Source organism: Trifolium pratense, linkage group LG4 (assembly GCF_020283565.1).
Source record: "Trifolium pratense cultivar HEN17-A07 linkage group LG4, ARS_RC_1.1, whole genome shotgun sequence".
Classification (NCBI taxonomy): domain Eukaryota; kingdom Viridiplantae; phylum Streptophyta; class Magnoliopsida; order Fabales; family Fabaceae; genus Trifolium; species Trifolium pratense.
The window spans coordinates 50,378,677-50,395,814 of record NC_060062.1 but is presented as its reverse complement, the minus strand read 5'-3'; the positions used below and the strand labels follow the sequence as shown (position 1 = coordinate 50,395,814).

Below are 17,138 nucleotides of genomic sequence, written 5' to 3'. Positions count from 1 at the left end.
TTCTCATTCTTTCTCATTTCAATTAAGTTTTCATATTTTAATTTACTAAACTTTCTTAAATTTGTTCATTCATCTTTGAAAATGGTTATGCTGAAATTAAGACACTCTCGTGTTGGACCTCGGAAACTGTCAGTGCCAAATTTACAGACATTGATCTTCACATTGTTTGTGACCTTTACATTCCTCATTCTCATTCTCTTAACTCTTCGTATTCCTAAACCCAACCAACTCAACTCCATCTCTCGTAACGATCTCAGGTTTCTCTTCAATTTCACTATAAGATCATTTTCTTTTGTGTTTTTCCCGTATATGACCTCTCTTTCTCATCTATTCTTCACAGAAGCGATGACAATGACAATAAGTGTTGGGTTGAAATTATATCGTGGGAGCCTAGAGCCTTTATCCATCATAATTTTCTGGTCAGTTTTTTGCTTTACTTTTTAAAATCAGTGAATAAAAAATTAGTAGAGATTTTGTGTTACTTGAATGAAATCAATTGTTTGTTAATGATCTAATTACCAAATTATAACTGGAATAGAAATAAGTTGTGTTCTATATATATATGAAGTACCAACCAGAGGCAGAGCTAGGCTTTTTTGTATTTGTAAATCATAATAATTTTAATATGATGGAAAATAGAAGCTGTTATTTTCATGTCCACTAATTTAATGTTAGATACATGACAACGTGCTTAAAGATTTGAAGACTATAACTTATAAGGGTAAAACAGAAACAAGTGGCCGTTAGTGGACACCTACCACTTTTCACTGGTAACCATACTGTGGCCGATCTGGACTGTTCGATATCTGATCGGCAGCTTAGATTGTTTTGCTTTTTAAAACTGTATTTTAAATATGAACCGTCCGATTTCAAATCAACAGCCATGATCGATTACAACATGAAACTGCGTCATTTATTGACAGCAGTGCATCTAAGTCCGAAATTTTGAACTTATCATGTTTAACATGAAATACTTAGATTTTGTTTATTTATAGTTTTATAAAGCAATGCTACAATGCTAATGCTTTGCTTACAATGTTACAATGTTTTCATTTCTCAAATGCTAATGCTTATGTGATTGACAAGAGCAGACAAAGGAAGAATGTGAACATATAATCAATATAGCTAAGCCACATATGCATAAGTCAGCGGTTGTTGATAATATAACAGGAAAAGGTTTGAACAGCAGGTTAGATTTTTTTCACTTCAAAATGTACTTCATTAATGTCAAACATGTTATTTACATATTCCTTTTGCATTTTAGTTCACGGACAAGCTCCGGAGCTTTTCTTGCGAGAGGACGTGATAAAATTGTGAGGAATATTGAGAAAAGAATAGCTGATGTAACTTTTATACCTGTAGGTGCGTTTTTTTTAGTATTCATAAATTTAAGTGGCAAACCACCATTTAGGTCTTCGAATATGTAACTCGCTGTCATACTCATATTAGCTGATATTACTAATTTTCTTTATATACTTTAACAACCATTACTTAAGTTGTGTTTCGCAATATGCAGAGCATGGCGAAAACCTTAATGTTCTCCATTATGAAGTTGGACAGAAATATGAATCTCATTTTGACTACTTTTACGATAAGTTTAGTACTAGGAATGGAGGTCAACGTATAGCAACAATGTTGATGTACCTGTAAGTGACTTCAATTCTCATTCACTCATTTCTAACTTGAACAATCTTCATGGATATGAAGTTGATGGTGTGCACTTTTTGTATTTGATAATACAGTTCAGATGTTGAAGAAGGGGGTGAGACAGTGTTCCCAGCTGCCGAGGGAAACTTTAGCTCTGTGCCTTGGTGGAATGAGCTTTCTGATTGTGGAAAACAAGGACTTTCAGTTAAACCAAAGATGGGTGATGCTATACTTTTCTGGAGCATGAAGCCTGATGCGACTCTAGATCGCGCAAGTTTGCATGGTTAGTTATTTTCTCTTTCATAATAAAAACTGTGGAAGACTTTCTTCACTTGTGCATGTTAGAATTGCCCTCTTATTAATAGACATGACTAAGGTGTTTGACTGCTTGTATGTGATAATTTGCAGGTGCTTGTCCTGTGATCAAGGGTGATAAGTGGTCATGCGCCAAATGGATGCGGATGGGTGAACACATAACCCATTGAACGGAAATGGATTCCGTGCAGTCACTATTTGACTGCAGATTAATCTCAGCCTTCCAAATTTATCAGACTATATTATTTACTTGATCAAAATGAAATCTAAGGGTTCACATGCAATGACTGCAGCATGTTTTGACTGCATGGGATCCAGGTCCTTATCGAACCCATTCTAAAATTTTGTCTTTGACTGATTTAGAGACCGGATTTTTTTATAACTAAAGTTTTTTAATCACTAAATCTGTTTTTATCTCCCCTGCTGTTGTATTGGCAATGTTTTACATTATTGCTAGACTGTGGAACTTGGAAGTTGGAAGAGGGAGGAGGTCAGAGAAAATCAAAATTAATTCAATGGAAATTAAATAAGGGAACTGCAAATGCCACATCATTCGCGAGCGTTCGTGAAACAAAAATTCGCTTGAATAAGCATTTTCCTATTTCAATTTACTAACCAAAATTGTATCTTTATAAATTATTTTCTTAAAACTATATTAAAAAATTTATAATAATACATAAAAAGGTTATTTATTTGCATAAACTATTTCGCATAAACTTAAAAATAAGTCAATTCATATTAAACATTATATTGAAGAGCAATGCTAACAATACAACTTTTAACATACTCTTTCTAATTGGTTGAAATTCAAATGGATCTCACTGTGTAGGCCTCACATAAATTAACTGAGACTCATTTGAAATCCAACCAATTAGAATGAGTGTCTTTGAAAGAGTGTGTTGCTAGCATAATTCTTATATTGAATTGATACAGAATACTAGAATATCTTAAGCGGCTCAAATTGAAACAAAACTGCAAGAGTAAACTTAATTGTTCTCTAAATTTTAAGGTATTCATTACCCCCTCTATTTTTTTTAGCGTAGTTTGAGAATCGTGCGCACTATTCATATAACCTATTTTGACCATACTTTTTTAAATTGATATATAAAAATAAATGTTAGCATATAAGAAATTATTTAATTTGTCTCGTTAGTGTTTTTAAAATATATAATTTTTATAATTTTATACAATATATAATTAAAGAAAAAAAATAAAACATGTGTGCCTTGATCTAAAAGGACCGACAGAATATTTTGTACTAAATACACCTAGAAACAGATATATACTCTCACATGTTCATTTTTTTTTAAGCGGTGGCTAGCTGATTTTACATAATGACTTCACTTCAAATTTCATATTGTCCCCACACAAGTCCATACAATGCACTAAAAACAAACTATTACATTACGAAGAAGTGTTATACAAATATAATAATTTGACAAATATACAATACAGGTGGAAATATGTGTTTTGTTATGTGTGGTCCCATGGATTTTCTTTAGAAAAAGTGGATATGTGTGTATATTTGTCAAATTATTGTGTTTGTATAACATTTCTCATTACATTAATAGTAAAGTTTAGGCTTAATTAGTAAAATGGTCACTTAAAGACATTTTTGGTTTCAGATTGGTCCCTTAAAGAAAAAAAGGTCCAAATAGGTCCCTTAAAGAAAAAAAGGTCCGAATAGGTCCCTTAAAGACATCTCCGTTAATCAGTTTGGTTCCTAAAAAGAGGTCTGAATAGGACCAAACTGATTAACGGATATGTCTTTAAGGGACCTATTCAAACCTTTTTTTCTTTAAGGGACCAATGTGAAACCAAAAATGTCTTTAAGGGACCATTTTACTAATTAAGCCTAAAGTTTAAGGCTGAATTTGATAGAGAGATTACGGTTCGATCCTCCACAATTGTGATTAAGAGGGTTTGAAATAATTTTTTCAGAACTGACCCTCGAACCAAATTAAACGATCCAGTAGATCGAATACCGATTGGTGAAAACAAAATAAACAAACCAAACAAAAAAAGGTCTTAGGCTAATGAAGAAGTGGATGGAGTGTCCTTAAAAGAATAAGTGGATGGAGTAATAACTGATGTAAAGTTTTTCTTGAGAACAAACTCTAACCTAAAACTATTAACATAAAAAATGCAGAAATTTTTTAATATAGACCACCTTTATAAATGGTCTATCGTAGATCAATACTTAAATAATAGGTTTAAATACACCTTCGGTCTCCCTATTTTAATATTTTTAAAATTTCGATCCCTCATTTTTATAAATAAGTTTTTTAGTCTCTAAAATCATCCACAGTTAGATTGAAAAGTTTATATCATATAGATCATTCATGTTAATTCTTAAAGAAGTCTAAATCATTTGATATATTACCGAGATCCATCAAGATTAGCAGTTTATACATTTTTATTGAACATCGTTAATCTTAATCAATATTGTTAATAAAACTACCATGGAACCTACATGTTTAAGAGATTCAATACCCTTACCACATGAACAAATATACCATATATTTCATATTTTTATTAACAATATAATCATCATATTTTCTTCTTGTTTTGCTTTAATCTTATAATCTAACTTAGGCCTTTTATAATGCCTTGGCAGCAGCTATAAATGCGGGTTGGTCGATGGTAGTTTTATTGCATCTTATCACTCTTCTTTAGTTCTTACTAACTAAGCATTTATAGCTTCTTATCTTCATCTTTTATATAAACAAACACATTATATATAGTACGGTTGCTTCAACCACAATCTTTAGACATAGAAAGAAACAACGTACACCTCAATTTTGTGACATACCCAAATGGAGTTTATGGCAAATCCATGCCCTTTATTGGATTTATTTGTTAATTTGGTTAAGAGGGTCAGATGGGTTAGTGGCCTCATCATCTCAGTCATCATTGGAAACATCTTCTGTGCGATCTTGACATTCTGCTTTGCATTTGGTATATATAATTACAGTCCCATTCTTGATCTTGACCTTATGATATGTTCGTACGAGGTTGTTTGTATTGTCGGAGTACCTGTACAACGCACGCAGATAACAATTTATTTTTTCAATGTGTTGTCTTGTTTTTGTTTTCAAAATCATTATGAGTGTTGTGATTGTGACATATTTGGGGTTATTAAGGTTTGTTTGATGGACTTGGCTTGTTTTTTGTTTTGTTGGCAGTGGGAACTTTGTTGGGGGCTATGACTGGAGCATTGATAGGTCAAGAAACAGAGAGTGGCTTCATACGAGGTGCTGCTGTTGGTGCTGTTTCAGGGGCTGTTTTCTCTATTGAAGTCTTTGAATGTTCTCTTGATCTTTGGCATTCTGATCAATCTGGAATTTGTTGTCTCCTTTACTTGGTGAGTCACATGGTTTTCAATATTTTTTTCTTTGATAAACAAATATTAATTAGTTCAGAACCTCCTTCTTAAAACTCTTTCAATGTCCATTAGTTTGTCGACCGAGCTACCTATCGAGTAGAGTTGTTAAATGGACTGATGCGGCCAATTTTGGGCCGATGAGCCAAATACAAAAATAGACTAGATCATATTAGTTTGTTTATTATTGAGTTGCACATTATTAAGGTTGATCTGACAATGACTATGAGTGTTATTGACTTATGAGTCAATCCGACCCATTTTCATTTTTATTTTTTGAAATATCAAATTCCACAATGTGGCCTTGAATTAAAACTTTACCTATAGCAAAATAATTTTATTGCGGCAATATCAATATTTTTAAGTTGGACGCATTCATTTGAGTTCAATTCCAAACCCTCATAGTACGTATGTGAGTTTTAGTGATATTTACTATTCCGTCTTCGAGAAAATGAAAGAAAAAAAAATGTTCTTTGAAGTCGCATGAGATGAGTGTCATTTTTACCTATATAGTCTAGTCTAGTAATAATTTTTGAGTTTAATGTATATAATATGCAGATTGATGTTATTAGTAGCCTACTGAGTGGGAGACTTGTACGTGAAAGGATAGGTCCAGCCATGTTGAGTGCTGTCCAAAGTCAGGTAAATTAATTGTTTCCTCCACATTATGAAGACATAGTAAATATGGTTATGACTTATGAATATGCACTTTGCGTTATACAGTATTATACATTAATTTGTTCTCCCTTCGTAGATGGGTGCTGATGAAATGAGCTTTTATGAGTTTCAAAATATATTTGACATTGGAGGTGACAGAGGTTTATCAGGAGCTTCAGTTGAAAAGATCCCAACAATCTCAATCACAAGTGACAACAATTTTGATGCTTCTGGTGACAGAGTTTCATGTTCAGTTTGCCTTCAGGTTTTTCTTATCTCTTCTAATTTATGCAATTAGTAAATTTAATGAAACTCCAAAACTCCAAAATTATTGTTATGTAAATTTAATGAAGCTCCGAAGCTCCAAAATTTGTAAAATATCGGTGTTTGACACATATCTGTTGAGGTTGTAACTACGCTTGCGTTGCTTGTGTAAAAGTTTTACATGTTTCATTGTAATTCATTATAAACATAATTAGAGCATTTCTGGAAACATTTGATTCCAATTTTTCACAATGTCAAACAATATCATGTAGTATTTTATTTATAAGACGAAGAGCATCAAGGGACAAAGTATGTTTCGTCCGCATCCTTTGTCTATATCTCTTTATTATACTCCCTCCGTCCCATTTTAAATGAGTTATTTGACCATTTCACACACTTTAAGAAATTAAGAAAAGTGCATGAATAAAAGAGAGAGTTGTACAATTACTAAACTGTCCTTACCTTTTTCATTACTAGTAGTAATGATTAAATTGGTTGAGTATGCCACACATAAACAGGGGCTCGCATAAAAGGTAAAATTGGAAAAAATGACTTTGAAAGTTGTATAAATCGTTTATTTTGGAACAAATCAAAGTCAAAAAAGATTATTTAAAATGGGACGGAGAGAGTAGTAATGATATTTATTATCCAAAAAAAATCAATCATTACAATGTGCAACTGCATTGACATTGTAAATTTGTGCAATTTCAGGATTTCCAAATTGGAGAGACAGTTAGAAGCTTGCCTCATTGTCATCATATGTTTCACCTACCTTGCATTGACAAGTGGCTCATCAAACATGGCTCTTGCCCATTATGCAGAAGAGATCTATAATTTTTTTATATTTTTTTTTAGAGTCTAGCGACAGACATTAAATACTAAAAAGTGAAAAATTGTACATTTAAATTTGTGTGTGCCGATCTAGCCACTAGGTTATTTGACAAAAAAATATTGTGTGTGCCGCTATATATCAAATGTTAATATACTACTCTGTCCCAAAATATAAGGAAAAATTGGTCAAAGAAAGTTGATGTATTTGATTAAAAATTTGGACTAGATACATCAACTTTAGTTGACCAATTTTCCCTTATATTTTGGGACGGATGGAGTAGTTTTTAACGATATGAGTTGTACCGGGACAAATCTATGATTAATTACTTTTTATATACAAGCAGAGTGCACACCCTGGAATAGGTTCTACCATTGTTTTAAGCAGGCTCGGCCCCATACCGTGTGGGACAGTGACGGAGCCAGGACCCTGGCTCAGGGGGTGCAGACTATTAAAATTTATAACTATGATATTTAAACACCTTTTAATCTTACACATACATTCAACATCACATTTTTTTTGTTTTCACCATCAGTTTAATCCAGTTTGGGGGTCAGTTTTGGCATCAAGTGGTTCCAGCCCCCTCCTGATCGCAGCTGCGGGGATCGAACCGTGTTCCTCCCTACCAAGTTCAGTGCCAATACCACTATCTCTCTTCCTATGACATTGTTCTTTCGCTTATTTATTTATCTCTCAAGGAGTATTTATTCACATCGGTTTAGTTCGACTTTTTAAAAGAAAGAAATATGAACTAATAAAAAATAGTCGGTTTGATTTTTGTAATATTTTCATACGAAATTTAGACTAAACCAATAAAAATCATGTTAGTTTGGTTCAGTTTAATCAAGTTTAGATTTGTCAAAGTAATAATAGAGTATTATTTAAATTTTAAAGCAAACACAATAAAGAAATTCTACAATATATTTACAGTGGTTGACACTTTTTGCACGCCTTTAGGTTTTTGCAAGCCTTTAGGAGAAAATTAATAAAATTGGAAATAAAAATTAAAATTGAAGATAAGGGAGATTAACAGGCATTGACAGGCATTGAATGAGGAACTTATCCTTGTTGAAACAAAAAGTTCAGGTAGGACCCTTCAACTTTTATTGCGGCCCCTAGTAAAGTCCCCTATTTTTTTTTTGTCCTTTTTTGAAAGAAATAATAAATATTAATAACTTAAATTTTTTACTTTTACTTTATTAAAAAAAGAAAATTTATTTTTAATGAATATTTTAGTTTTTATAAAGATACAATAATAAAGCATCATTATTAATTATACTTTAGTTTCTTAAAAATATTAAAATTTTGGGACAAAAAATAAAAATCTAAAGGCTTAATTAGTTATTTGGCCCCTTAAAGACATTTTAGGTTTCATAATGATCTCTTAAAGAAAAAAAATATTCGGATTGGTCCCTTAAAGACATTTCCATTAGCCAAAAACGTACCTTCCGTTAAATTTTAACACTAAATGTATAAGGTGGACCAACATTGTAAATGGTCCACCATAGATCTCAGTATAGCTTTTAATTATAATCATTCGATCTTTGTTTTAAAACCTATACATTTGGGTCTTGCAAATCTATGATATCTTATAGTGAACCACCAACACTTGATTCATCACCCATCTTAATATTATTGATAAAATAAAATAAAAAAAATCAGAAAATCATCACACAAAAAACTGCATCTTCATCTTCATTCAGGAGATAAAAAACCCAGAAATTCATATATGAAAAATATCAAATCTCTATCAAGAAAACAAACAAAAAAATCAAATCTTTACCAAGAAAACAAAAAAATCAAAATCTTCCCACAAACCCAGATCCACCACAAAATCAGAATCTTTCTTTCCGCAAACCCAGATCCACCAGAAAAACATAACATAAAACAAAATTTGAATCTTCCCACAAATCCAAATCCACCACCATGTTCTGTGTTTCAACCTTGTGACACCAATTTCTATTTCAACCTAACAACTCTTCCCCTCTTTCACAATCCCCTTCACCACCACCAAGTTTAACTCCCAATTCTTTGACAGCGGCGACATAACGGTTACAAGGAAAAAAATGAGGAGCAAGGATAATAAAGCACCAGCTTAAATCACTTATAGATAAAAGGTCACAAGGATACTACCTTGATATTTGGACAGAGCATAATAATGATCCTCACACCTAGGACAATATACTTGATTGATGAGTTTCCTATGTGAGATGATTAGGAAAAAAAATTAATTTTGATTTTAAATTTTTCGGATTTTTTTATATGAAGATGATGAATTTTATGGAGATGGTGATGAAGATGAACAAGGAAGAAGATGAAAAAAAAGAGAAATAAATTAGGTGTTGGTGGTTCACTAGTAAATTACATAGACTTTACAAGATTCAACTGTTTAGATTTTGATAAAATGATCAAATGGTTAAATTTTAAAATTTTATTTAAGTCTATGGTGGACCACTATGTATATTGGTTCACCTTATTGAAGTTCATGTCATCTATTGAAAAGTTAACGTTTTTCTCTCAAAAACTAACAGAAGGGACTAAAATGACAAACAAAGATGTCTTTAAGGGAGCAAAACAGATCTTTTTTTCTTTAAGAGACCATTTTGAAACCTAAAATATTTTTAAGGGATCATTTAACTAATTAAGCCAAATCTAAAAAGGAATAAAGACTAAGGAATAATGGAGTACTCTTTTTGACATTTTCTTATTGTCAATAGATAAAATGAAAATTACCACGAAAAATTTACACACATAACATACGAAGATATTCGACTTAATAATATTAAAATTGTTAGTTAAATTATGTCTTATAAATCGTTAACAAATGTATTTGAGTGAAATGAAAATAGGTATTTTTTTTTTAAAGTAATTTAGTGGTTAAAATTTTATTTTTAAGGTGAAATAATGGGAGTACCGACTGGAGTTCGAACCCTGGTCCTTGTATTTTACATGTAATGTCTCAACCAACTGTGTTATGCTCATGGGTGCAAGTAAGTTAGTTTGTTTGAAAAAATATGTCGATATTTATAAATTCATTGAACACTTTTTTTTTTGCTGATATTATTTAACACTTTTTAATTTTTATATACACCAAAAAATTAGTGTCCATAATTTAAAAGAGAAAATTAACTTCCTTTAAAAGGTTTCCTGGTAAGGTGGAAAAGGTTATTTATTGGGAAAATAGTCTCTAACTGATTGTAGACTATTGCACCAAATTTTTATAAATTAGAATTCTTTTCCCTACAAAATTAAATATGTTTTTAGATGGCAATAACTTATATTATTATCCTTTTAACACAAACAAATAATTAATAAACATGTTAAATCTATTTCTCTCTTTTTTTTGTTGGTCACTCTATTTCTCTCATTTTTATCACACTTTTTCTCTTCAATATTTATACACGAATTCAATTATTTTAGACGAAAAGGACAAAATTTATATGCATTTCTTTAGATGTAGTTTTTTCTGTTCCTCTCACAAAAAGGTAGTTATTTATATTATTTAATTAAAAAAAGTAAAAGAAAATTATTTTTAAATAAAATTAACTTCTTCATGTATCTAGCACAGTAAGAACTGTGTACATGGAAATTTAGATAAGTTTGGTCCTTTAGAAAAAACATTATTCAATTACTGATTTTATTTATATAAGTATATTTTGTTTAAGTAATTAAATATAAATAAACCCAACATTAATTCATACGTGCCCACCACTAGGTTAACCAATTCTTCCAACTCTCCATGGTCCCTGCCAATGCCATGCTAACAAATTATATATCCAACCAAATCATGTCAACACATAAAAACAATACAAAAATATTTTTATAATTATATATAATAGGGAAGTAGGGAACCATAGTTACAAAAATAGTCACATAAAAATGAAATTATTATAATTCATTCAATCTCTAAATCTGCAATCAAGTGAGAAAGCAATCAAGTAAGGAAGTAAAAAGAAACTATACTCAGTCAGGAGGTAAAATTGAACTGTTACTCGTTGTCGTGCCGCCACTTTCATTACTGTCTTCGCCATCTCGTGATCAGCCATCATCGGTGGCATCCTTGCACCTTCTTTTTATTTTATTTTATTATTTTCTATTATTTTTATTTGCAAATGGATTTTATTACTAGCAATTTTCGAATTAATATTGTACAATAATATATGGACACATTCATATCAAACAAAGATTAGCAAGATACTTATACAAAAAGGTAGTCTTTGTCAAATGCAAACCATTTATATTTCGACAATATTTCAATGGCGGTAGGTTGGAGTTTTTCTTACTATGGGAAAGAAAACAACCCTTCCCACCTTAAACATCATCTCTTTAAAACCTTCCATTCAGATATGTTGGTATTTTAAGTATGAGCTGAGTTCCGCATTAGATAGAAAAATGAAGATTTAACATTTTATAAATAAGATGACTCATGAACCTAATATCTTAAAATTTTGGGTTAAAATATGGTGTCAAACTCACTTAAAAAAAATCTTAAGATAATCCTACTTTAAACTCAAATGGACCCGCAAGTTTTTATGAATTGACATGAAAATGAAATCAAACTATTATATGATTGCCGTGACTTGTACTATACCTTTGATTTGATATTCACACTCCATTCTAAAAGGGTGCTGCCAAAATTTCAAGCATGTAAATGGACTTAATTACTAGTAATAAAGAATGAGTTAATTACTAATTTAGTTCTTATAAGATTATAATATACGTGTATACTACTAATTTAGTTCAAAATAATCGTTAATACTGAAAGTCATCAAAGGGATTAATCAATATCATCAATATATGATAAAGAAAACAATTTCCAAACTAAACTTTCTAATGCATGTACTGCCTCCAAATTGCTCAGAAGAGAGAGCCTCTAACAAATTGAGGTACATGTTTAATAAATAAATAAATAAATAATCTATATGCATGACAAACCAAACACTAATCAATTGCTCTAATCAAACAAACTTTACTTGGTCAATGTCATAAACTGTTGGTTTAATTTGGTATCTGGAAGAGTAATGTACTAAACAATAAAAAATAGTTGTTGATTTGGTTCTGGTTTTGTAATATTTTTTCACAACATATATCCAAATTACTTAAACAAAGTCATAAAATAACAAGTTGAATTGGTTTGATTCAATCATATTTTTATCTTTAAAAATTAAAAATGTTAATTTTATAAAACCTAAATCAAATTAATTATTTTTGCATAGTACTATGGATTTTTGCATAGTACTATAGAGTAATAATTAAAAATAATGCGTCAAAAAAATAATTAAAAAAAATAAATAAATACAATGTTGTTTTTCAAAATAACATTAGTAATATAGTATGAAATAAAAGAATAATATAATAAAATGGGCTAAATTACATTTTTGACCCCTAACTTTCACAAATTTGCGATTGTGGTCCCCTAACTTTCATAATAACACTTTTATCTCCTGACTTTAACAATTTTATAAAAGGATGGTCTCCCACTGATTTTGACCAATTCCCACTTATTTTGATCAAGTCAACGCATACGTGAACAATGACTTGCATGTTACGTCAACCTATCTTACTCTCTTGCCCCATAGACTACTCACATGTGTCAGCATATGTGACAAGACATGCTAGGGTGATAAGGCTGAGTAGATATCCGAACCAATAGAGGTTAAATTTCTTTTTCGTTTGATATATGGACCCTTTATGTAGAAGGTTATCCGGCATGGCATGTCTACTAAATTTTGTAAGTATGCTCAAGTAAAGATGATTCTCTAATAACGTTTCCACGTTGTATGATTATGAGTACGTTGCCAAAGTCAAATTTTTTGAAATTAATTAACAAACTATCATGCTTAATTAGTCACTATTATGTAATAGGAATTTTTGGCTTATATGCCGTCCCAAGAATAGACATGGCAAGTATGAGTATCTATGTAAGGTTAGCCCCAAGACTAATCTAGAAATCAAGGTACCAAAAGAAGTGTCATAGTATTTGAAGTTTTTTTTTTTGGACAATATCATTGTAATTAAGGTTGCAACATCTTTGACCGGATACTGAGTTTTAAAAAAAAAATTGAGGCGATAACAATGGTTGATGATAAGAATGCATCTGCACAAAATATGTTGCTGGGATTCATTGGAGGCATTACAACAGTTATGGCATTGACCTTATTGTTCTACCTCTTCTGGAAAAGGATCATTCCATTTTTTAAACAACCTAAGACTTTGAAAGGTGAGATGCATTTTTACAATCAAATTTGACATTTTGTATACCTTATGTGGAACTTTTTATTTCACCGTCCGATTTTTAAGGAAAAGGGTCTGGTGATAAGGAGTTCAGTTGGATGGTAAGTAAAGTCTGACTAAAGATTATTTCAGTGCGAGATCAAACTCTAGTATTCCTGAACGATTTCACTTTAACTAGAAATCATTCATCACTTGAGCCGAACCACATGTTACTTATCTGGCACTAAATCTTTGGATGTTTTTTTTTTCTTTTGATGCAGGAAAGCAATTTAAAAGCTTGAAATATGAGAAAATATCTTTAAGGTGTTTTAATCTTGAGGAACTAGAGAGGGCTACACAAAATTTTAGCCAAGATTGCTTATTGGGTTCTGGTGCATTTGGTAATGTCTACAAGGGAACTTTTGAGTTAGAAGGAATACTAGCCATAAAGAGATCTCATTCTGAATCATTCTTAAGTATGGAGGAATTTAGAAATGGTTAGCCTCAAAAACAAATTATAACTGCTTGCTTTACTCTTGTCGATTCTCGCCAAAAAAAATAATACTAATAATCGAATCTAAGTGTTGAATATGATTTTAATCTCAACAAAATTTCCATTTTTTGTTTATAGTCTCTTGTATAGACTTTTTACTTTCTAAGAACAAAATTCGAGATAATTATTTAGACCGAAAATATATTTAACCCTTCAATTTTATTGTAGTTAATAGTTTATCTTTGTTCTTACAGAAGTTAGGCTTCTTTCAGCAGTAAAGCATAAGAATCTTATTGGTCTGGTTGGATATTGTGAGGAACCAGGTAAACTTTATGAAAGGCCAAAAGTTATATTTTCTAATTAAGCAGTAAATATGGAGTTAAGAACTTATTGTGTATGATTCATGCAAAAGCATGTTGGTATGGTAGCTTGGATTTTTTCATAACATTAATTGTAATAGATTTATTCCAACACAATTTCATGCTAAAATGGACAAATTTTTGTGTTTTGATCAGAACGAGATGGGGCAAAAATACTAGTCTATGAATATGTACCAAATGGTTCACTCTTGGAGTACATGATGGGTAAGTTTACTATTTTAAGGAATTAAATTTAGTTATTATTTTGTGTAGAGAAATTTTATTTTGACAACCTTTGAGTTGTCGGACACCGTATAAATCTACTACTTAATTACTTTTTTATTATTTTCATTGATCGGTTAGTTGTGCATACTGGACAAATATCACACCTCTTATGTGTATGTTCGGATTGTTTTTTATTACAAACTCTTACACAAATCATAGTTTTAAATTTCGGTTGTAGTTGCACTATGATCTTCGATATTACAAAAAAGAAATGCGGACAAATGAGTCCGCAATTATGGTAGTGATGATATGTTTGTGGAAACCTCTAATATATATATATATATATATATATATATATATATATATATATATATATATATATATATATATAGCGATGTAGATCACTATTTGAAACCATGGCTCTTTTATCTGATTCTAACAACACCAATAACAAATATTGGCTTTTGTAGGAAACAGAAGGAGAAGCTTAACTTGGAAGCAAAGAATAAACATAGCAATAGGAGCAGCAAAAGGTATATTATTTATAATAATCTGTTCACTTAACAAGTAATCCTATAAATTAAGCATAGAATATTTCTTGGCACATTTTATAGGCATAGCTTATTTGCATGAAGAGGTGAAGCCAAGCATAATTCATCGTGACATCAAACCAAGTAACATACTATTAGGGGAATGTTTTGAGGCTAAGGTTTCAGATTTTGGGTTGGTAAAATCAGGGCCTACAGGTGATCAATCACATGTTAGTAGCCAAATCAAAGGGACACCAGGGTACCTTGACCCTGCCTATTGTTCAAGCTGCCATTTGACCAAATTTAGTGATGTCTATAGCTTTGGTGTCATACTGTTGCAACTTATTTCAGCTAGACCTGCTGTTGATAGTGCTGAAAATCCAAGCAATCAACATATTATCGATTGGGTAAGTAATGCAAACGACGCAAGTTCTACGGTGGTCCATTGTGGATCATTGACATTGTTTTTAGAAGTAGAAGTTCACGGTTCTCTTCGTCCTCACAAATGAGAGAGTGACTTGATAAATGGTTTGACAAAACCAAAAGAAAACTAAACATACATTGAATTTTGAGACACTCATATCTATTTTTTCTTATTTTTATGAAAATTACAACGATCGGTCATTGTCTCAAACGTTATGACAACGAAAACTGTGAATTCTACTTGTAATAGTATGTCAGTTATCATAGGAGTTTCAGACGATTTTCAGGTACTAGTCCACGGTGTTAAGGTGGTCCACCGTGGAACTTTCTCGTCAATATTTAGAACTAAAATAAATAACATAATAAATCCCTTAATTAACTGTTATTATTGTGATAACTTGGTATGTCTTGCAGGCAAGGCCTAGCATAGAGAAGGGTAACATTGAAGAAATCATGGATGCAAATTTATTTTGTGAAAGTGAGCCATGTGATATGAAAGTTATGCTACAAATGGGACAACTTGGTATAAGATGTGTGGCTCAAGAACCAAAACATCGTCCCACAATGACCCAAGTTTGTAGAGAACTAGAGCAAGCCCTCTACTCAGATGATGATAGGTTCACTAACAAGGATTCAGAAACCCATGGAGCAATGGAACACTTTGATTTTTCACAGAGCTATGTGAGCATAGATGGTGTTGGATTAGAGAAATTCCATGTTGATATGGATAGCTTCTCTTTTAAGAGCACAAACTTAAGGTGCCTAGAAAATAATAGTATTAGTATTGACATTGATGTTAAGAACAATTTGAGGAAAATATAACAGAGATGTTAAGTTGTGTAATGTAATGAATTATAATTAAGCACAATTGTCACCCTTTTTCTATCTTTCAATTCAGGAATTCAAGGTAAAGCAATCGCTTGCCTTCAATGTAAGAAAGTTTGTTTGTAAAATCACACGATGAACCTTCATCGAAGCCGTAAAATGTACTAGTTTTTACGAAAATCTCGAAGGGCTCAATGTAAATATTTGTCTAGTGAAGATAAATCACACAAATCATATTTTTAAAACCAATTGAGCTGCCAATTGGTCTATTTAATTACAAATTACAGTTTTTTTTATCACACTACATATTTTGGGTGCGTTTGTTTTGGATTTAAAAAAAATTGTTTTAAAATAATTTAAAGATTTTTTAAAAACTTTGAAACTAATTTCTGTTTGTTTACTATTATAAAATTATTTTTGAAAATTTTGAAAGTTTCTTGTTTTAGAAAAAATATATTTTGAAAAAGCTATCAAAATCAGCTTTTCATTATAAAGTTAAAAATATTTTTTTTAACAAAATAGTCTTCTAAAAAATCTAAAACAAACACTATTAAAAAGATGGAAGTGATAATTTATTTTTAAAAAACCATAGCATACGCACAGTTGCTATTCCAGAGCCCCTGAAAATCAATGTATTGGACTCCTTTGTTCACAATTCACAACACAATTCTAAATGAAGGCACCATAAAATTGCTTTTTTCCCCCCCATTGTTTCCTCCAAGGCCCCCCAAAGTGACCATTTTGACCCTATAAATGCGTTTGGACTCTAGAATCCGAAATTTGTTTGTTATGGTCCATACAATCCGAAATCAGTTTAAACAAGCAATTGGCTGGTTATGCCTGCCTTGTACGTGATGTTTTGCCCTGGAAAACCTGGGTTTGGACTGTACAATCCGAACATCCTTATTTTTAACAGTTTTGGAGTATGGAAGCCGAAACTTGTTTGATATGGACCATACAATCCGAAACCAGTTTA

General features: G+C 31.2%; 3 protein-coding genes across 4 annotated transcripts; all 3 read left to right on the top strand.

Annotated features, from left to right (window-relative positions):
• Positions 1 to 17: 17 nt before the first annotated feature.
• On the top strand, positions 18 to 5,281 carry LOC123882393 (probable prolyl 4-hydroxylase 10). Of its 2 annotated transcripts, XM_045931251.1 has the most exons (8): positions 18 to 257; positions 341 to 419; positions 1,092 to 1,189; positions 1,265 to 1,362; positions 1,517 to 1,646; positions 1,743 to 1,930; positions 2,056 to 2,170; positions 5,148 to 5,281. In XM_045931251.1, exons 1-7 carry the CDS (start codon positions 82 to 84, stop codon positions 2,130 to 2,132), a joined length of 846 nt encoding a protein of 281 aa, XP_045787207.1. In that variant the 5' UTR covers positions 18 to 81; the 3' UTR covers positions 2,133 to 2,170; positions 5,148 to 5,281. The 2 variants fall into 2 exon arrangements, with proteins under 2 accessions (XP_045787207.1, XP_045787205.1); XM_045931249.1 differs by lacking the exon at positions 5,148 to 5,281 and having other exon boundaries at positions 2,056 to 2,248.
• On the top strand, positions 4,252 to 7,384 carry LOC123882394 (NEP1-interacting protein 2-like). Its single transcript, XM_045931252.1, has 5 exons — positions 4,252 to 4,920; positions 5,148 to 5,326; positions 5,903 to 5,986; positions 6,099 to 6,266; positions 6,977 to 7,384. Exons 1-5 carry the CDS (start codon positions 4,779 to 4,781, stop codon positions 7,097 to 7,099), a joined length of 696 nt encoding a protein of 231 aa, XP_045787208.1. The 5' UTR covers positions 4,252 to 4,778; the 3' UTR covers positions 7,100 to 7,384.
• Positions 7,385 to 12,986: 5,602 nt separating this feature from the next.
• LOC123882392 (probable serine/threonine-protein kinase PBL28) lies at positions 12,987 to 16,379 on the top strand. Its single transcript, XM_045931248.1, has 7 exons — positions 12,987 to 13,314; positions 13,589 to 13,804; positions 14,055 to 14,123; positions 14,316 to 14,384; positions 14,855 to 14,917; positions 14,999 to 15,321; positions 15,752 to 16,379. The coding sequence occupies exons 1-7, from the start codon at positions 13,170 to 13,172 to the stop codon at positions 16,157 to 16,159; spliced, it is 1,293 nt and encodes a 430-aa protein (XP_045787204.1). The 5' UTR covers positions 12,987 to 13,169; the 3' UTR covers positions 16,160 to 16,379.
• The last annotated feature ends 759 nt before the right edge of the window (positions 16,380 to 17,138 follow it).